This window comes from Hydra vulgaris, chromosome 01, assembly GCF_038396675.1.
Source record: "Hydra vulgaris chromosome 01, alternate assembly HydraT2T_AEP".
NCBI lineage: Eukaryota > Metazoa > Cnidaria > Hydrozoa > Anthoathecata > Hydridae > Hydra > Hydra vulgaris.
Genome location: NC_088920.1, coordinates 23,845,114 through 23,867,838, shown reverse-complemented (window position 1 = coordinate 23,867,838; position 22,725 = coordinate 23,845,114). Strand labels below are relative to the sequence as shown.

At 27.2% G+C, this 22,725-nt stretch overlaps 1 protein-coding gene and 1 long non-coding RNA gene across 2 annotated transcripts in view; one reads left to right on the top strand and one right to left on the bottom strand.

Moving 5' to 3' along the window:
• Positions 1-321, top strand: part of LOC136075216 (uncharacterized) — a 6,916-nt gene extending 6,595 nt beyond the window's left edge. The window contains exon 2 of the long non-coding RNA XR_010635749.1: positions 77-321. This is a non-coding gene — a long non-coding RNA (uncharacterized LOC136075216). The remainder of the gene's footprint in view (positions 1-76) is intronic.
• The window catches only part of LOC101237110 (monocarboxylate transporter 10), a 24,821-nt gene extending 2,096 nt beyond the window's left edge, over positions 1-22,725 (bottom strand). Inside the window, exons 1-4 of the mRNA XM_065787703.1 lie at positions 22,485-22,725; positions 17,179-17,762; positions 16,452-16,821; positions 14,403-16,362 (exon numbers count right to left, since the gene is read on the bottom strand). Coding sequence (XP_065643775.1) covers positions 16,169-16,362; positions 16,452-16,821; positions 17,179-17,762; positions 22,485-22,701 — 1,365 coding nt within the window. The 5' untranslated portion in view covers positions 22,702-22,725 and the 3' untranslated portion in view covers positions 14,403-16,168. The remainder of the gene's footprint in view (positions 1-14,402; positions 16,363-16,451; positions 16,822-17,178; positions 17,763-22,484) is intronic.

The following is a 22,725-nucleotide window of genomic DNA, read 5'->3' as shown; positions in this document are numbered from 1 at the left end:
CTGATTTATCACCTGTGCCACGAGTTATATAAAAAACAAACTATAACAACTTTTTTTTTTTTTAATTTTTTTTTAGGTGCCCCAAGAAGTCCTTACAGTCTTGTCACGGAGCACCGCGGAAGTGCATTTAACCAGGAAGTTCACGCCTTCTTCCTTAGCGTGACTCGAAAATTTGGCCAGAGCTCGTTTCGAACCTTGATCTTCTTCTTATAAAGCAAGCGTTCTAACACTGCGCCACGGCCGCACAATTTTATTTATTAAACATCTATTAACCATATTTATCAATGTATTAACCATATTTATCAATTAACTTTTTTATAACTTGATAATTTTCTTCATATATCCCTGTGGGCAGTTACTGAGATCCAGACGTCGATGGACGTTGCCCAGACAACGCATCTCCACTGGGATATATATATATATATATATATATATATATATATATATATATATATATATATTTATATATATATATATACATATATATTTATATTTATATATATATATATATATATATATATAAATATATATATATATGTATATATATATATATATATGTATATATATATATATATATATTTATATGTATATATATATATATATATATATATATATATATATATATATATATATATATATATATGTATATATGGATTAAGAGGGGAGAAGGGGTTTAAGGGGGCTATAGCCCCGGGACCCACAATTTTAGGGGACCCGAAATAGTTTTTAGGAACTTTTTTTTCATTTAACACTGTGTCTTATCATTAAAGACTCATCATAAATGATTACTCATCAGATATATATATATATATATATATATATATATATATATATATATATATATATATATATATATATATATATATGATAAGTAATCATTTCTGATGAGTCTTTAATGATGTATATGTATATATATATATATTTTTTTTATTTTTTTTTTTATTATTTATTTATTTTGCCGTTGATAAATATTACAAAAAAGAAATTACAATAAAAGAAAAATCCTGGCCGGAGCAAGAAGAAGACAGGTTGTCTTATCACCGAGCCCCGCTACACAAAAATTTACATGCACAATAAATGATAAAAGACAAAAAGACAGTATAAATACAAAAACAAATCAAATACTTCAGCAATAAAATAACTTGTTGCTAACAATCTTCGAGCAGAATAATTTTAAAAATAAAAAAGTAAAAACGACAGAAAATCATGAAAGTTATAAAAACACAAAAAAAAAATGCGTTATTTAATTAAAAAAAAAAAAGCAATATATGTAAACATAAGTATTTGGGCTGATTATTTAATATCATCAAAAATATGAACGAAAAAGACAATTTTATTTTCGTTATCTTTTTTACTAATGGTTAGAAACCATTTTAATAAAAGCTAAAGAAAGTGATAAAGATTTAATTTATTTTCAAGCGATTCAGTCCAAACCTTTAAATTGTTTTCAAAAAAGGTATTTGAAATCTAATATATCGAATTCCATGTTCAGTAAATACCGTTTTGAATCATCCTTAAAACTTTGCAAAGTGCAGTTTAAAACGAAGTTTTGTTTTTTACTAAAGATTGGAAGAAATTTTTTCCAAACTAAAGGTCCCCGATATTGAATTTGGTACGAACTTAATTTAAGAAAGTTTATGGGAACCACAAAGTTATTCACTGAAAATTTGGTTGGATATTTATGGGAGATTTCATTAAAGTAGGATTGAAATGTTACTAAAGAAAACCCAAGTTTTGCTTTAAACATAAATAACATTACTTGATGAATATTAAGCTTATAAATATCTAAAGCTCCAAGCTGACGTAAGAGAGGTTCGCATTGTGTTTTTCTATTTGCCCCAAATACTATCCTGCAAGCATGTTTTTGTTTACTATAAATTTTTTTGAGTTTAGTGTGATTAGTGCTACCCCAGGAAATGTTACAGTATGAAAGATAACTGTGTATAAACGAAAAATATAAATTTTTTAAAGACTTGTTATTAAGAAAAGGTTTTGTTCGGTATAACATGGCAATATTTTTTGAGATCTTACCTTCAATATATTTAATATGAAATTTCCATGACAATTTTTCATCTAAGAGCACTCCCAGAAAGTTTGTAGTCAATTCCCTTTTAATTATTTTATTATTGATTAAAAGATTGGGTAGTTTAAGAGGAATATTCTCGGCTTTACTACGTTTATGGAATAGGATAAATTTTGTTTTCTCTACATTTAATGATAGTCGGTTACTTATAAACCACTCGTCTGCAAATAAGATAGTATTTAATACTTTTGATGATAAATATAAGTCATTTATATAAAGTAAGAACAATATGGTCCCAAAATAGAACCTTGGGGTACTCCACAAGTTATTAAGTTGTTTTTTGAGTCTTTTGTTTCTTTAAGTACAAATTGCTTTCTGTTAGTTAAGTATGATTTAAACCAAAGTAAACTTTGATTTTTAGCACCATAGTTTTCTAATTTTTTCAAAAGAATTTTATGATTTACTGTGTCGAAAGCTTTGGATAAACCAAAACCCTATTGTATAGCAATCACTATTAAATCCATTTGATATATGCTTAACTAATTCAATTATTGCATGGTTAGTAGAATGATTTTTTTTAAAACCGTATTGATTTTTATATAAAATCTTATTTTCAGATAGATATTTATAAAGTCTGTTGTACATAATGCGTTCAATTAGTTTAGAAAAGCAGGGTAAGACTGAGATTAGTCTGTAGTTTGAAATATTGGTCTCATCGCCAGATTTGAAAATAGGTGTTATTTTTGCAATTTTTAGTTTATCTGGAATATATCCTGATTTAAGGGAGAGATTAAAAATATGGAACAATGAGGGTTCGATAATATCAAAAACAGATTTAATTACATTAACATTAATTTGATCTATACCTGCACTTTTATTTTTTTCAGACTATTAAAAGCAGTATGTAGTTCACTTTTGGTTAAAATCGGTTCTTCCATAATTAAATCAGTTGTTGCAAGATATGAATCAAATTTTTTTTGACCAACTGGAATTTTCGCTGCTAGGTTTGGGCCAACATCAAGAAAAAATTGTTTAATTTCTCAATAATAACTTCTTTATGATAAATCATTTTTCCCTCAATAATAAGTTTTTGCGGTAAGTTATTTTTTTCAATTTTATCTTTCCCAATTAAGTCCCTAATAACACTCCATGTTTTTTGAGGGTTTCCTTTGTTTTTTTCAAGCAGTTTAGCATAGTAATTTACTTTTGATCGTTTTTTAGTTTTTTCAAATAAACTTTTATAATTTTGGAGGCTGGGAACAAAAAAGCCTCAAAATTTTTGCTACACCTGTCCCAAACGTGAGAGCAATAAGTTGATGAAATACTTTTTGTATTATTCTCATCGATATTTTTTATTTATCGATAATTTTTAAGTTTCATAGTATTATCTCTAAGCTTTCAATTGCTAGACCCTGATTCTGGCTCAGGAAAAAGTTTCTGCCCCCAAAAAGTAATTGGGCCCCAATCCTCAAAATTAAAAAAATTTTTTTAGTTTTAAAAGTTTCTATCAAGGCATTTTTTACGACAATTTATTTAACTTGCTTTTACATCGGTTTGTTTGTTTGCTTGCTGTTCGCGCAAAACAAACACAATGTCAGCGGTAATAATAAAAGAAATACGCTAAATTTTAGTTTAGCGTAAATAAAAAAAACCAGTAAGAAAAGTAATTAAAACAAAAAAAAATAAAAAAACTTTGTTTAGCGTAAATAAATAAAATCGCTGTTGAATAATAATAACAAAAAATATCGTTGACCTGAAACTGATAGATTTTATACTGTAAAAATGTAAGTAATGATTTAATACTTTACTTATAAATAAAATAAAATTTAAAGTTTTTCAAGTAAATAAGTAAAAAAAGAAATATCTTATCAACGTAGAAATATAAAGAAGAAGGTTAAATATAAAAAAGAAAACTGGAAACTGAAGTTGATTGATGAGCCTGTCTTGCTCGAGAAAGAGAACGGAAATTTCGAGCTAGAGCAAATGAATCAGCTAAACAACGAGCATCTCGGCTAAAAAAACGAAGAGAAGGTAGAGGCAGACGTATTACTAAACGAAAAGAATTACTAAACGAAAACAAGCATTTTAGTGACGAACGATTAAACGAAGTCTCCTCTTTATCTGATGAAATTAACCATCCCATCAACAGGAAAAAGAGAAAATTGTTATTGAAAAGTTCAAAGCAATAAATATATAAAATGCATGAATTCATTTGCTTTGCATTGATAAATATGGTTAATAAAAAAAATTGTGTGTTTAGTGAATTTTTATAATTACTTTCAATCACTACTACTCAATATGCTCCAGTCCACTTCTTATCGGTCCATGGAATTTATAAATAGTTGTACTATTTATAGATTCCATGGACTGATAGTAGTTATAACTCAAACGAAAGAAACCAATGCCCTGGTTTCTATCATAAGACATATTTTTAATTTTATATTTATTTATGTTTCAGGTGAAAAAAGCTCAAAAATAATAACATGAATTGAAAGCAGCTGGTAATAATCCAAAACAATTAAAGTTAACGGCAGGTCTCGCGTCGGCGCAAGTGCCACAAACACAGAGAAAAGCTGGGACATCCTTTACAGCAACAGAAAATGTAGAATTAACATAAAAGTCCATTGTGAATATCACAAGTAAGCCTGTTATTGAAACAGAGCCAATAACAGAGATTAGTGACCAATCATCTGTACAAGAAACAGACAATAATCAAAACGTCATAATTGTAGCAGATAAAGGAGCATATTGCATCACTGATATTACACTCTGTGAGCAAACTTCTGTTGTAATACATTATGTTACGCTTGCTGCATAAGAGACTGTTGTAAAGAAACACCTGATTTCAATGTTTGAATCTGGAACAACTACTGGTCAAGGAAAAAATGGAAAAATCAAAGATGAACTCAAATCAAACAACGTAGATATTCAAAAGCGTGTGGGTATGTCTGTTGATGGTGGAGCAATATGCAAGGAATAAACAAAGGAGTTGCAACATATTTGAAGCAGTGTTCTCACATGGCAATAAATATTTATTGTGGATCTCAGGGATCTGGATATGAAAGCTAGTGCAAAATCTTCTGTTCACCTTTTTGGAACAGAAAACAAGCCTGGTGATGTGAGAAGTTGAAGACTTTTCTATACTTTTCTATCAGTCTCTTGAACTGGCTGCTACCCACAGTGTTTGTTTCAGTGCCTTACAAAATGCTACAGACCGACTGCTGATACTATACCCTGCAGTAAACAATTGCCTTGAACAAATTTCAAATGACATAGAATTTAAAATAAATATTTGAAGTGAAGCACAAGGTCTTTTATCCCGATTTCAGTCATATGAAATAATTGTGACTTTATGTCTTTTCAAGGAAATTTTTAATATCTTGGGTCCCCTAAATAAAACACTTCAAGAAGAAACGCTTGATTTTTCCATAAAATTGTCAATGAAACATGAGAAAATGTGGTTTTTGACGCATTCATACATAATAAAAAACAATGCTGATGCAAATGAGTTACTTAATATTTTGTATCCATAAAAACCTTTTTTAGAATAAAAATAATTTTCGCAGCTCTTCTAGAGTGGTGAGACCATGATTTGCTAGTCTATCCTCATATTTTTTGTGTTTAATCTCACTTATTTACCTTTGTTGCTTGCTATCAAATGCTTTTAAGTGTTTTGATAAATAATTGGTTTTTGAACTAGAAAACTTTTTTACAGAGAAAATTGAGCTTTAACCAGAAGCTCAATTTTCCATGTCTGGAAGTTAGCTATCTTAAAGATCAAAAAATGCTGGATCCGCCACTAGCCCAGTACGTGAGTACGATGACTTGTACTAGACCCTGTTTCTGGTTTGGCTCTAGTTGTTGCAACTTCTACTTAACGCTTGAACTTAAAATCGCTAGATGTTAGGACCCCTAAGTTACACTCCAAAGTTGCTTTTCCAAGTTCTATTTGATAGCCGTCCATGTCAAGCATTGAGTAGTTTGAGCAAGCTGATTTTTTTGAGCGTGCATGACTTTGCATTTTTTGAAGTTGAAAAAAATGAGCCACTTCTTAGATCATTTTACGACATGGTCTCTGTTGTCAAATGAAAAATAAAATCTTAATACCATTTGCATAGATCATTACATGATGTGCCATGTTGTCTTAAAAGTTGTTTATATAGATGAGAAACACAAGTGGACCTAAAACTAAACCTTGTGAAACTCCTCCTGTGACATCTATCTATGCTAATTTGCTATTGCATAATTATAAAATAGTGCATTTGTTAAAATGTCGCATGCCTCCGGTAGGTTAGTTGTACAACCACGTCTTTGAAGAATTCTATGTTGTGATTTTATTAAATTTATAGTTGTCGTTTGCTAAAAAACAGTGGAAGTTTGTCAACCAGTTGTATAATGTATTTTGTGTTAATACTGCGTGATAGTTTCCCCAGCTCCAGACTAACCTTTTGTGTTCTTCTTTAACACGAGTAGTGTTTGTAGCAATGAGCTTATGAGTAAGCAATTTTGAAAAGTTCTGTCTTGCTAAAACAAACAGTTTGATGAATTTTTATCGTTATTATACGGTTGGTATATTAACCGCATAGTAACGTATATATAACCGCATAACAACTAAAGTAGATTCATCGGCTACCGTTATCACTCACCAAACTTGTTTAATATTTTTGAATTAATTTGATTTACTTTTTGTTTCATTTGATGGGATATCGTCTTTTATGTAGATTGCTGCACCGCTACATCTGCTTCCACGGTTTTTGTTATAGAGTTGTTAGCCAAGTAGTCGAGTGTGACATATTATCAAACAAATTCTCAGTGATTAAAATGAGATGTTATTTTGTCTTTATTTTCTCATTATCTGTTCTTCCATAAATTCGTCTCGTTTAGCTTTGTTTAACGAACGATAATTATTTGCTCATTAGTTGATTTTTTTTAGTAGATTTTTGTTGATCCAAACACACCTCTTGTTATTGGCTCATTGAGAAGTGTCATTGACGGATCCTGTCCGTGTGTGTATGATCGATAGAGCTCATTTTGGTGTCCATTAAAAGCAATAAAATATTCATTGTATCGCTTATTTTTATTATATAGTTTGTTGAAAGCTTCTTACCCTACTGATGTTTGATCTTCTCGAGTGTATACTCCTCTGAAAGCTTCCTCCTTGTGAAAGTTGTCTTTTGATAGAGCTTTTGGCTATGTGACTGTTGATATATATATATATATATATATATATATATATAATATATATATATATATATATATATATATATATATATATATGTATACATATATATATATATATACATATATATATATATATATATATATATATATATATATATATATATATATATATATATATATATATGTATATATATGTATATATATATATATATATATATATATATATATATATATATATATATATATATATATATATATATATATATATAAGTTATTAAAAACACTTATCTAACTTTTATCTTCTACAGCATGTTTCGCCATCATCTTCCTGATGAGCCTACTGATGGCGAAACATGCTTTGGAAGATATATATATATATATATATATATATATATATATATATATATATATATATATATATATATTTATATATGAATATATATATGTATGAATATATATATATATATATATATATATATATATATATATATGTATGTATATATATATATATATATATATATATATATATATATACATATATATATATATATATATATATATATATATATATATATATATATATATATATAAATTATTAAAAACACTTATCTAACTTTTATCTTTTACAGCATGTTTAGCCAACATCTTCCTGATGAGCCTACTGATGGCGAAACATGCTGTGGAAGATAAAAGTTAGATAAGTGTTTTTACTAATTTATTATTGCTCTGTTCTTTAAGAACATTGAGCACTTTATTTGTAGAATACACTCACATAATTTATATATATATATATATATATATATATATATATATATATATATATATATATATATATATATATATATATATATATATATATTAAAATGTATAATATACATAATATATATATATAAAATATACAATATATATATAGATAATAAATATATATAATGATAAATATATATAATTATTTAGAATTAATGGCATAAAAAGAATTGAAACATTTAAAATTATATAATAGCTGGAACCTTTGATTTAACATGTTGAAAAAACTCCCAAAACAATGTTGACCGATGCAATGCTTTATTATAAGTTGATATAACGTTTATCTACAGACCAAATTGACATAAAGCTTTTTAAATTGTAACAAATGTCTTCAATGATGATTGTTTGATATTAGGAGTCTTTGTTGATCTGTTTAAAGCCTTTGACACCGTCAACCATGTCATTCTTCTTAAAAGACTTAAACATTATGGAATAAAAAACAATAACTTACTCTGGTTCAAAGAATATTTACCACACAGAAAACAGTTTGTACAATATAAAACAGGGAAAACGTCCAAAAATATATTTACATACGGAGTTCCTCAAGGCTCAATCTTAGAACTGCTATTATTTTCACTTTATATAAATGATTGATCTTTTTCATCAAACTTATTAAATTTTATTTTATTTGCGGGTGACTCCAACCTGTTTTATTCACGTAGCAATATTAAAACGCTTTTTACAGTGTTTAATAAAGAGTTATACAAAGTTAACGAATGGTCTACATCACGGCCTTCTATAATAAAAGGCCTTGATATCGCGTAACAAAGTTGTTTAACTGATTATATATAAGGCCGATTTCTAATACTGTGTTTACATTTTCATCTTTTAGCATTAAACGAAAGTTTGTGTTCGCGCTTTTTATAAATCTTTTAAAATTGGTTTATAAATTAGATAGCTCAACTTCAAGACCTTAACGTTGTAAGGTTCAAGACGTTAACATTGTAAAGAAATAATATTGTCAAACTTACGAGAAGATATTTTAATAATTAAAATGCCTTCAAAATGCTGTGTACTTCTTTGCAAGTTGAACTATCACTCGACTGCAACAAAATTATCAATTTATAAATTCCCGAAGAATCCAGAGGAGAGAAAAAGATGGAGTGATGCTATTCCGAGAACTGGTTTTATTGTTTCAGACTATACAGCAGTATGTCGACTGCATTGGCCAGATTAAATATCTTTTTGGAGGTCCAGAATTAACATGTAGAGCTCTACCTGTTGCAAATCTTTCTTCTGAATTTAGTTTGTTTAATGTCAACAAATTGTTGATACAATAAATAACATTGAAAATAGTAAGACACTTGTAATAATTACTGATGGTAACCATGTAAATTAAAGGTTTTTTGAAATGTTCAAAACAGTTGATAGTAAACCATGGTTAACAATATGATGTATATATTATTGTATGATTATGGGCATCTCTTAAAATCTATACAAAACAATTGGTTGACAAAAAAGATTGGCGAGCTTCAATTTTTGAACAATAAAGATCTGGCTTTCGCTAAGTGGAGTGATTTAGAATCTTTATATAAAACTGAGTGCAATAGTCTTTTTAAACTCTCTAAACTTACAGCTAAATTAGTTTATCCAAAACCAATCGAGAGACAGTTTGTAAAGCTTTGTTTGTCTATTTTTTAAGAAGAAACAATAGCTGCATTAAGAACACATCCAGAGATTGAAAATAAAGCATTTGAAGGTACGGCTGTACTTATTTTAAAAAAGTTTTTTTTGGAATGTTGTTAATTTCGAAGCACCTGGCGCTGTCATTCGGTTCGGAAATGAATTATGTGGAGAAATCCACTCAGTTGGTGAGCAGCAGTTACAACTGCTACGAGATATTGCTGAACTGTCAAATTTTATGAAACCTACAGCTAAGCATGTAAAACAGCTTATGCTAGATACTAGCAATGCAATAGCGCATACATGTTATGGCTTGTAGAAACTTTGTTGAGTAATGGAGTAAAGTATGTCTTATTAGTTTGGTTTTCAGCAGATCCACTTGAAAAAGTTTTTACGCTAAATCTGTAATTGAAAAAATTAATATCCACCATACTAAATTGATATTACAACTTGACATTCCTGTTGATGGTCATACTTGTTATACATGTTTTAGAAATATTTCTACTGATGAAAAAGAACTGCTGGATAATATGCATGATCTTGAAAGCCCAATTAAAAAATCTACTTTAGTGGCTATAGTTTAAATAGTTGGCTATGTGCAGAAAAGCGAAATAAAGATTTATGGTGACACTAACAATTATTATTATTAAAAACAATGCAGAATATATTCTAATATTTTGCTAAAGAACTACTCACTAATTACCACTCCCAGCAGTAGCAAAGAATCTAAAACGAAAATATTAAAGCTATCATAATTTATGTGAAAATTAGTTTTGTAATTTATTATGCTATTTACTTGTGATGTTTTTTGTTTCCTCTTTATGTCTCTCATTATGTTGGATTTGTAAATATTTACATCGTTGAGATATGTTGATAAAAACTTTTTTTTTTGCATGAATCAATTTTTATTGGTGTTTTTTTATTGTTGGTGATTTTTATTGTTATCTTTTAGTTATGTTTCCGTAAGTAAAAAAAAAAAAAAAAAAAGTTATCTCTTAAATATATAGATATATACATTGTTATGGTTCTGCTTGTTATTGATACTATTTAATATTACATTAATATTCTTAATGAAATTTGAAATACGAAAAATATAATTATCTTTTTACAATTTTTTGGTTTTCCTTTTATATTTCTGTCTTTTATATTTCTCTCTTTATTAGAGATTTTTATTAGAAAACATAGACTGCCATTACCCCCTACCTAATATAAAAACATATCAATATAAGTAAATATGAAAGTTTAATCGGCCTTCAGTTTTTACGGCGTTTTGCGCGATGTCAAGGCCTGTTATTTTAGAAGGCCGTGGTCTGTAATAAACCATCGCTTAACGTAACAAAAACTAAGTATATACTATTTCATAAACAAAATAAAACAGATAATTATCCCCTAAAATTACCTGATCTAAAAATAAATAAAATAAATATTACTTGACAAACACCTTTAAACTTCTTAGGTATTATTTTAGATAAAATTTATCTTGGAAGACTCATATAAGTTCTCTGGAAAGAAAACTTTCAAAAATATTGCAATAATGTATAAATCAAAACCATCATTTAACATTAGGTCTTTAAAAAATTTATATTTTTCTTTTAAACGTAGTTATTTAACTGAGAAAAATATTGTTTGGGTAAGCACAAATTACACGAAGTTGAAAAAAATTTATTCAAAACAAAAACATGTTGCAGAATTGTATTTGGAGCAACAAGAAATGTGCCTTGCGAGCCACTTTTAAGTAAGTTTGGATCATTAAACGTGTACAAAATTAATACTTATTTAGTCTTACCATTCATGTATGAAACAAAACACGAACTATCTCCAACAACATTTAATCAATATTTTAGTAAAATAAGCCATAAATACCCCACCAGATTTTCTGAAAACAATTTTGTAACTCCAAAATTTAATCTAAAGTTATGTTCTTATTCTATTCAGTATCGGGGAAAAGTTTTAAATAGATTGTTCATAATAAAAAACAAACACTTCCGCAATTCAAAGCTATATTTAAAATATCATTTAGTAAATATGGATTTTAATGTTCTAAATATTGCCAGTCTTTTTTAGAAGTTATCAAAATAAATTTATAATGATACATTAACTTAAACAACTTTAACATGTTAACTACCAAAAAATCTAAAAAATAAGAAGAAAATTAACTATTAATATTATGAATATCAAATTCTTAATCACACTTCTTTAAAAATGTTTACTTTTGAATGTTTAGTCTTAAAGTTTAAAAAGTTTTATTTTTTTGTTTCATTCAATCTAAACATGCAGTATCATTTTGTAAATTATCTTATATTTATTTTATTTTTGACACTTTTGTATATTTTATGTTGTTGTGGATGGAATTTTATTCATTTTATTATAAAAACGACAATACGAGGCAATATGTATATATATATATATATATATATATATATATATATATATATATATATATATATATATATATATATATATATATATATATATATATATATATATATATATATATATATATATATATATATATATATATATATATATATATATATATATATATACATACATATGTATATATATATGTGTGTGTGTGTGTGTGTGTGTGTGTGTGTGTGTGTGTGTGTGTGTGTGTGTGTGTGTGTATGTGTAATGTGCGTTTGTGTGTATGTATATACACCAGTGGCGGATCCAGCATTTTTTGATCTTTGAGATAGCTAACTTCCAGACATGGAGCTAACTCCAAACATTTATATGTTTATACTTATGTCTAATAATGAGAGTTTGCAAAAAATTGCGATGATTGGAGGCTGGGAACAAAAAAGCCCCAAAATTTTTGCAACACCTGCCCCAAACGTGAGAGCAACAAGTTAATAAAATATTTTTTGTACTATTCTCAACTAGACTTATATTCATTGATAATTTTTAAGTTTCATAGTATTATCTCTCAGCGTTCAAAAATTATGACCATATAAAGCTTAAACCCCCCTCAATTTGAGAGGGTTGTAATTTTTATATGGTCATAATTTTTAATTTTTTAGCTATCTCAAAGATCAAAAAACCACTGTACACATATATATTTATATATTTTATATCTTTCTTAACATATTATCAAACAAAGTTTACTTTTATTTTTAATACTTTTTTGTTTCTTAACCTCTTATACTTGCGTTTTGTAAAGATTTTTTAGTATTTTACGGACTTGTAAAATGCGATTGTAATGGGGCTCGGTGATAAGGCTAATTGATGCCTTCTTCTTGCTCCTGCCATTTCCTTTTGTAATATTTGTACGTTGTATATATTCTTAACGGCAAAAAAAATGAAACTACTACTTAAAGCAAAGTATAAAAATGTTAGCTTTAGCAGATGGTTTGTCACAACATATAGATTGCCTTTAGTGCAAAGTTTTCCTTATATCTTTAAAATAATTAATTTTTATTTAATTTAATTGTCTTAATTGTGAATCTTAATATCGTTTCTTCATCTAATATATTCATATATATATATATATATAATATATATATATATATATATATATATATATATATATATATATATATATATATATATATATATATATATAGATATTCCATAATTGTCCTGGTTAACTATTCCAGATTCTTGTGTTCTAATTATCTATAATTATCTAATTACCTCAAACTATTCTCTAATTATCTTAGATAGATAGCCAGAGCCTCTAATTATCTCAGACAACTATTCCAATTACTCCATCGCTTCCTGATCCTATTATTTTGTTTGTAAAATCCCCCAAAGATTTATATTTTATCATTTAATTATAAATAGTTACTATAGTTGTAGTCTGAACTTTAAATGACGTCATTCAAACAATGAAAGTCTTATTGTTTTAAATATGTATAGGCCGAGTGAATAAAAATGAGCAATTGCTTTTACTCAGTAATTGGTCAGTTTTACGTGAATAAAAACCTAATCAGTTTTGATTAAGTTTTTATTTACGTAAAGCTGAGCAATTACTGAGTAAACTATTGTTTAACTTTAAGCCGGGTGAATAAAAATGAGCAATTGCTTTTACTCAGTACTTGGTCTGCTTTACGTGAATAAAAATTTGAGCAATTTGGCTTAAGTTTTTATTCGCGTAAAGCTGACCGATTACTGAGTAAATTGCTTTACTTTACGTGAATAAAAATTTGAGCAAAATTCCTTAAGTTTTTATTCATGTAAAGCTGAGCAATTACTGAGTAAAAGCAATTGCTCATTTTTATTCACCCGGCCTTATGTCTTATTATATTTATTTTAATCTTTTAACGTACTTTACCCCACTAATGTATTTATTTTTCAGAAAAATTATTCTCGTTTCATAGCATATGGATATATATATATAGTAATTTAAAAAAACCTTAAAAGTTTCAGATTTCAATAATTCAAAAATTTTAACCCCCTTTGCATAAATGATCAATTTTATCTTTCCGAAAACTGCAATCCCGCTTAGGTAAAAATTTTTTTTTTTTAAATTTTTTTCTTCAATTATTCACGTATAGTGGCACCATAAAAATTATCCGACAAATTAAAAATCAAAAACTTTGAAAGTACGATGTGTGATGTATAATTAATTAGGAATTCGCATTATTAGCTATCATCAAATGATCAATATGTTTAATACTTTTAATAGAGATTTATATAAATAATCGGTAAAACTTATTTCAAATGATTTTCTGATAAAAAAACTATTTCAAAATAATTTTCAATTCTTGACTATCAAACAACCAAACAAAAAATCTTACTAATATAATTGTTGAAAAAAAAATCTTACTAATATAATCGGTTGAAACTTTCTGTGTGCAATTTGTGTATTTTTGAAAAATATCAACGTTTTTTTGTTTCGGATTTTGAGCGATTTGAAATTCTGAGAATTTTTTTAAGAAATTTTCTTCAGAAATAATTCTTAGAAAACATATTTAAAACATATTTAATCAGTTGCGTCAATATTTATTCTTGATTGATTTTTAACATGATTTCGTAGTTTTAGATTTGATGATTTGAAACAATAATAACTTTTCAGCTTTTGTATCAAATATGATACGAAATATTTGCATTATAACAAAAAAAATTATCTCGTAACTTTGGCGTAGTTGAATTATGTAAACGGAAACAGTCTTTATTTTATTTTTTATCACTATTTGGTTTAGGAATGTTGCGCACGAGTTGTGCCATCAAACATTTTTTTAGAATTTAAACAATTTTTAGTTTTGTAAATTATAGTAACTAAATGATAGCTTTCATTTAAAATTTATATTTATACATATACGCTAACTAATTCAAAGTTTTGACTTTTTATATTTTATTTTATTTTATTTTTACAGCTAATATAAATGGATTAAAACAAATTCAAATTTGTAATTAAATATCTATATTTATATCTATGTAAATATATATTTATATGTGTGTGTTTTGATACGTACATACATACATACATACATACATACATACATACATACATACATACATACATACATACATACATACATACATACATACATACATACATACATACATACATACATACATACATACATACATACATACATACATACATACATACATACATACATACATACATACATACATACATACATACATACATACATACATACATACATACATACATACATACATACATACATACATACATACATACATACATACATACATACATACATACATACATAAATACATACATACATACATACATACATACATACATACATACATACATACATACATACATACATACATACATACATACATACATACATACATACATACATACATACATACATACATATTTATGTATTTAACACAAACACAATTTATTTTTAATTGCTCCAAACTATATAGTAAACAGAAAAATAATGTTCTGACTAAAATTTGAAAATATGTTATAGAAAAAAATAAAACATTTGGTGGAGTCAGAAATTGACGTTGTCCTAAATCTTACGTCAGTGGGGTCGCTGATTTAAATTTTAGTGAGGGGTTAATGAACGTATACGATATAATTTTTACAAAACAGCATCAACAAAAAAAGTTTATAAAATTTTGTCAATACCAGAGTAAGAGGGCATTAACTTTTTCAGTGACGGATTTTGGTGGGGGGATGCATACTCCCCATCGCTCCCTAGATCCATCACTGAACTTTCTTACCAACAACTCCACTGAACAGCCTCATCAGCTTAAAAGTAAAGTTTAAAATAACTAACTGGCTTTGCAAATATACTTTTTTTAAATCGTAATTTCTAAGGAATAAGTTTATTTTGTACTTGCGAGTCAAACAAATTAAACTGTCGAGTACTTGTCAAAATGAAAAAATCAAAATTGCCGATAGCTTGTCAAATGGTTTAAGTTGCTGAAAGCTTGTCAAAAACTGCAGCAAATTTCTCAAGTTAGTATAACCGCCTTCAGTTTGTCAAATAGTTAAAATCACTGCAAGGACGTTAACATTAAATATGAATTAAATACTAAATGACGATTTTTTTTTAAATTTCGTTACTGTCGACCTTAAATTTTTGTCGTCATTAATCTTTACTTTTTTTGGATTTCTTTTCCAAATGTAACGATACTCTCCTCGTCAGTTTTGAGCATTTCTGCTTCAAGCGAATGTTCTTTTTTGTTCCATTTAATTATCCAGAACATAATGATCGAACCAATAAAAAACGGAACAGCAGCAAAAACAAACATGAAGTTCGGAGGAAGGATTTTTTTGTCATTAATATAACCTGTTATTAGTTAAGTAAAATAGAAAAAATTAAACAACAAATAAATTGAAACAAAAAAAATTGCAAGAATACTTTTAAAAATAAATTACCAGTTAGGGTTGGCCCTAAGGCAATAGGAAATCCTATTGAAGTCAGCATAATTCCATATCCCTGAGGTAATTGTTTGACTCCAACAATTTCCATGGTGACCAATGAAATCAAACCAATAAAGGAACCATCTAAAAGTCCATATAGAACAACATAACAAACTAAATGCCAATACTTCGTTGCAAACATGGTCACCAAGCTAACTGTTGCACTGAAAAACATAGCATACTGATAAATATTTAAAATTTGTTTTTTTTTATACGAGACAAACTTTCCAAAAGCTATTCTTCCTATTATGCTGCTTACTGACCAAACGGTTATTAATAAACTGGCGTTAGGAGGGCTGGAACCTATTTGCTCCGCATAGCTAACCTAAAAAAAAGTAATCAAAAAATTATATTATATTTTTTTGATGATGTTGTTAATGATATTGTGATTAAAAATTTTTTGACGATCTTGATGGGGTAAAAAATTTTAATAAACATTTAAAATTATACAAAAGCACAAACATTTTTATATTTAACTGTAAGAAACTACTGTAGAATCCCGTTAACTCGGACTCTGAACGAGCATATATATTTTGTCCGACTTGTCCGGGAATGTCCGAGTTAAGCGAAGCTTTTGGTATGTATTGAGAATTCAAGAGGAATTGAAAATTTGTCCGACTTAATAAAAGTCCGACTTATACAAGATCCGAGTTAACGGGATTCTAGTGTAATATAAACTCACCAAAAAAACAATAGGTATGTAATACGAGAAATTGGTTACCATCATACAAACAAGAAACAGACAGTAAGTCTTTTTTTTAAAAAGCGCAAAATCCAGTTTGAACTTCATTGATTCTCTCTCACTTTTAAAAAGACTGTCATTTTTTTTTCTACTGTAGGATACTAACGGCTGGTATGATAACGAACACATTAATGAAATAATTAAATATACAAGACCCCCAGCTTTTATTGTACTTTTTAGTCCATTTATAATTATCATATACTGAATCAGAGGACTTAATACAACTGCACCAAATGGGGCAGCGGCAGCAGCTATCCCTGTAGTTATAGTCTGATATTTTTTAAACCACTGAGCAATAATAACTAAACCGGGGGTATATAAAAAGCTTGATCCTACTCCAAAAAAAACTCCATATACCAAATAAAGCCATTCAAAATTTGAAACAACAGATATCATTATAATACCAGTTCCACTTAGTAAGGAGCCAAGTATGCATGTAAACGTTATACTTGTCACTTCGCATAACTTAATAGCAACAATTGAAGATAGAAAAAGAAGTCCGGATGCTAAAGATCCTGCCCAAGCTACACATAAATAATATAATAATAAATGTGAGTGTCTTTATCTCTCTTTATATGTATGTATATATATACATATATATATATATGTGTGTGTGTGTGTGTGTGTGTGTGTGTGTGCGTGTGCGTGTGTGTGTGTGTGTGTGTGTGTGCGTGTGTGTGTGTACACGTGTGTGTGTATACGTACATACATATAAACATGTTTTTGGGTCATCGATAATCGATAAATCAATAAATAGTTGCATAGAAGTAATGAAATAATATTAATTCAATTTTCTGGTTAAAAAAGGTCACCCACTAACCAAAAATTAGAATTTACCATTCATGCGTATAGATAAAATTTCGAACAATTCTTCTTTTGAATGGACGGATAGTTTTTGAACTAGCAGCCTTTCCAGTTGTATTCCCGACCTGTCCTATGCTTTTAATTTGAAGATAATACAATCTTTTGTCCTGACTGCAGAGTCGTTCGCGATCTTTTTTGTCAAAAACTTCATTTAATGCATCATATTAACTTTGTTTTACACATTTATCGCACACCTTCAGCACTTTATCCAGTTTTGCCTGTACGACTTGAATTAATAAATGTGTAAAGTTTAATTCTTTTTTACCGTAAACTCGTTACTTCTTTCTCAATTCGCTTTATGCATTCTCGTTTTCCTTTGGTCGATTCTTTCATTAAATCTGATTAAGTCTTTAATGAAATCCATCAAAATGATTGATCTTCCATCATTATCAAAATCTAAATTGTTGGTCGCTATCTGTTTCTGATAGCGACCAACAATTTGAATTTTGAGTGGCATTCAGCTGTTATCTTCCAGTTATTATTCTTTTAGTGAAATAGTTCTTCTTTTTATATGACTCACAAAATTGTACGAGGTTCTTTATCCAGATTGTCTTGTTTCCTTCAGTGGAAGTACTATTATTATAAGACAATATGGTTGAAGATAATACCTGAATATATTTCTGAAAGGCTATGATAATAAATATAAGTGCTTTTGTGCTTTTATATCATGATTGCCAACTGTCGAATACAGATCCATATATAGTTATTAGTGTTGCTCAATCAGGCAGCTTATATAATCTAATTTTATTAATTTCCATAAACTTCTAGAAATCTCCAGAAAATCCTAGAAAGTTTTAAAGATTTCTAAAAACATTCCAGGAAATTCTAGAAAGTTTCATATGATTCAAGAAAATTCTAGTCTTCAGAAAGTCATAATGCTACTGCCTTCAAATATCACTTATATACCATTTTTAAAATATCGTGTTGTGTGTGACCTTTTTTGAAAATTCATCAAAATAACACCCAATTTCATTACTTTTGAGAAAGTTTATCGATTTATGACATAAGAAATGATATATATATATATATATATATATATATATATATATATATATATATATATATATATATATATATATATATATATATATATATATATATATATATATATATATATATATAAAATAAGTAAGTGTTTCTGATTGGTTTAAGTCAAATAAATTGTTTTTTAATATTAACAAAACAAAATAGAGTTTTTTTTCACCCTAATCACAAATAACATTTTATAATATAAAATGTTTTTTGTGATGCCACCTCTTTTTATCGATAATAAAATTTTAAAAAAGCACCAGATACCTACTTTCTTGGTGTGTATATTTCTGAAAATCTGACATGGAATTGTCACGTGATATATTATAATCTGCATTAAAAATGAAAATTTACTATAGTTAGTTTGTTAATTGTTATTTTTTATATATTGCTTTTTTTTAATTATTTTAATTATTGTAGTTAAACTGTATAATTCATGTTTATATTTATAACGAAACTTTTTTTTCATTTTTGTTATGTTCTACTCTACTAAAAATATATACAATGGAAAACTAAATATACCATCATCACATAAAACCTACGTCCTAAAATACCTCCTACGTCCTAAAATCTTAAACAAAACTAGAAAAATTCTGAAAAATATTTTATTCTAACTTTTAGACATTATTATCCATAGTATTAAATATTCTTTTAATTTTCTTTTCGTTATTACTACATTTATCATCAGTACTTTTTGTTTGTTTATTTTTTTCTTTTTATATTATTATTATAATCTGCAAATTATGATTTCTACATGTTTATTTTTAATGTATGTTCAATGTGCTTTAATCTATGTGTTTACGGTCCATGTGTTTCAATGTATATCATTGTTTATTATTATTAATAATAATATTTAAAAATTGGCGTCACTTCTTTGATCGGATTTCTATAGGAGTGACAATATCCTAATAAATGATTAATTTATTATTATAAATATTTTTATGCTTATGGCTACTAGGGGCGGAATCAGCATTTTTTGGTCGTCGATATATCTAACTACCAGACATGGAGCTAACTCTAAACATTTATATATTTATACTTATGTCAAATTAAGAAAAGTTTTGGGGCTTTTTTGTTCCCAGGCTCCAATCATTGCAACTTTTTGAAAAGCATCCTTATTTGATATAAGTATAAACATATAAATGTTTGGAGTTTGCTCCATATCTCAAAGACCAAAAAATGCTGGATCCGCCCCTGACCATTATGATGTTTATTACTATTTATTTTTTTTTAATTGTAATTATTGTAAACATACTTATTATTTTTATTACAATAATTTGTATTAATTTTGTTATCTTATATTATTATTATACATTATTGTTATTATTACTATTTTTATTGTTATAATCATTATTTTCATTGTTATTAATACTATTGTAAAAATAATTTACAGAAAATAAATAGCTTGTTGTTGTCGTTGTTGTTGTTGTTATTGTTATTGTTGTTGTTATTGTTATTGTTGTTGTTGTTGTTGTTGTTGTTGTTGTTGTTGTTGTTGTTGTTACTGTTGTTGTTGTTCTTATTGTTGTTGTTGTTATGTTATTATTTCTAATTTATTTTTTATCCACTTGTGTAATAGCTTGAAAGCTTGAGTTTTTTAATTTCTTATTTTTCATTGTAAATTTATTTATTTTGAGAATATTTTAACAGTAATGTTTTTAACGGTTCTCGTCGTCAAGAACTTACGGCCCCAAGTTCTTTTTACTGATCATTTACTAATTTCTTAATACTGATCATGTAAATTTTTATTATATTTCTAAATTTTATATTTTAAAACGGGTTGCTTTTTTTAAAATGTAATAAAAAAATTTTTGCGTTTTTTCTGTCGTTTAATGGTTCAAACTAACATAAAAACTTAAACAAAAAACTCAAACGTTTTTACAAAAATAAGCAACTGCAAAGTATTAGAGGTGCGGAGGTTAGAGGCTTTTTGAAGACCTTTTTTTTTTTATTTAAGGAGCCAGACGGTACTTTTTAAGGATTCGCCCCTCCCCCCCCTCATTTTATTTGTACAATAGCCTCTGGTGGAGGTAAAGCGTTTGCTTCATAAGCAAGAAGTTCCGAGTTTGACAAAATATTTTGTGAAACCCCTAAAGATTTTTAATGGTAACTTAACTCAATTTTCTTAACTTTATCCAAAAACTGCATAACCTCACTTATCAATTTTAAGTATTTTTTTATTTATATTGTTTGTTTTTTTTAAATCTATTTATTTATATTATTATTTTTTTTCCTCCTGAAGAAGGTCATATTCAACATATATTTGATTTATTCAGAAATATAGTCGGCTAGACAGCATTTAACACGTTTCAGTCAACTTAAGAAACTTTTTTCTTTTCTTTTTTCCCTTTCCCCTCATTTTATTTATAAATTGTTCCTGAGAACAGGTATGCTTATTGCCAGCATATTATGGATATAAATTGACGCATTGATTGCATATTTTATGCCTTAAAGACTAAATGTTAAAACCTTTAACGGAGATTTGTGAGTTTTTTCATCAAAGCTCGTTTAAGCTTTATCTTAAAAAATGATAAAACTTATTTACTTACTTGATTTTCTCCTCAACCTCGTACGATATCTTTCAATATCATTTTATATTTTTTCCCTTCACCGACACCATAGTATGACGTTTTTTTTTTCTCTCTAAATTGTTAAACTATACCCATAGATGAATAAACATCAAAATGAAGAAAAATAACATCAATTTAACAAAATACAAAAAAGACAGAATAAATTTTATAAATTTTTTGAATACTCCCTGGTAAATACATTTTTATTTTTAATGCGGATTATAATAAAATTTTTTAACAGTTTAAAGGATTTATTTGATAATGCATTTTGATTCAAATATATATATAGTCAGGAAACCATCTAAACTTTTAATATATAAAGACTATTTCTATTGTAATTTTATGGGGAGAATGGGGAGAATGGGGAGAATGGGGAGAATGGGGAGAATGGGGAGAAAAGTGTTAGCAATTACTTAAAAAAAACTATTTTAAAAAACGCATTGTAACAGAGTTCAAATTTTAAAATACAACTTTTTTTTAAATCTCCGTTTTTCCAGGTAGTTTATAGTTTCATGTCATAATATATTAAATTTTCATGTCAATAGTTAAAGCGCTTAATTAATCAATTAAAAAAATTAGTTTGCAAATAAGTAAACTGCTAATATCAAATTGACAATAATTTTTAATCAATTAAAAACTGAAAATATAAAATCTGATAATATAAAAACTGATATATAAAAACAATAATTCATAATCAATTAAAAACTGATAATATTAAATTAACAATATTTAAATTTTTAATTAAAATAGTTTATTTTCTTAATCGGAAGGTTTAAGTTTTACCTGTTTTACCTTGCCCTTGGTTAAATTCTTTTAAAATACTAGGAAACAAGACCCCATAAGTGTAATGTACACCAAATACCAGAAACATGTTTACACAAACGCAAAAAAATACCAACCAGCACCAACCAGAATCTTGCTTCATTTCTTGGCGCGTTAACTTTGCAAACAACGATAGTAATGACGTCATGTTATTAATTTTTACTGTAAACTCTGTCATTTAAAGAAAAGCAGCAGGTTATTT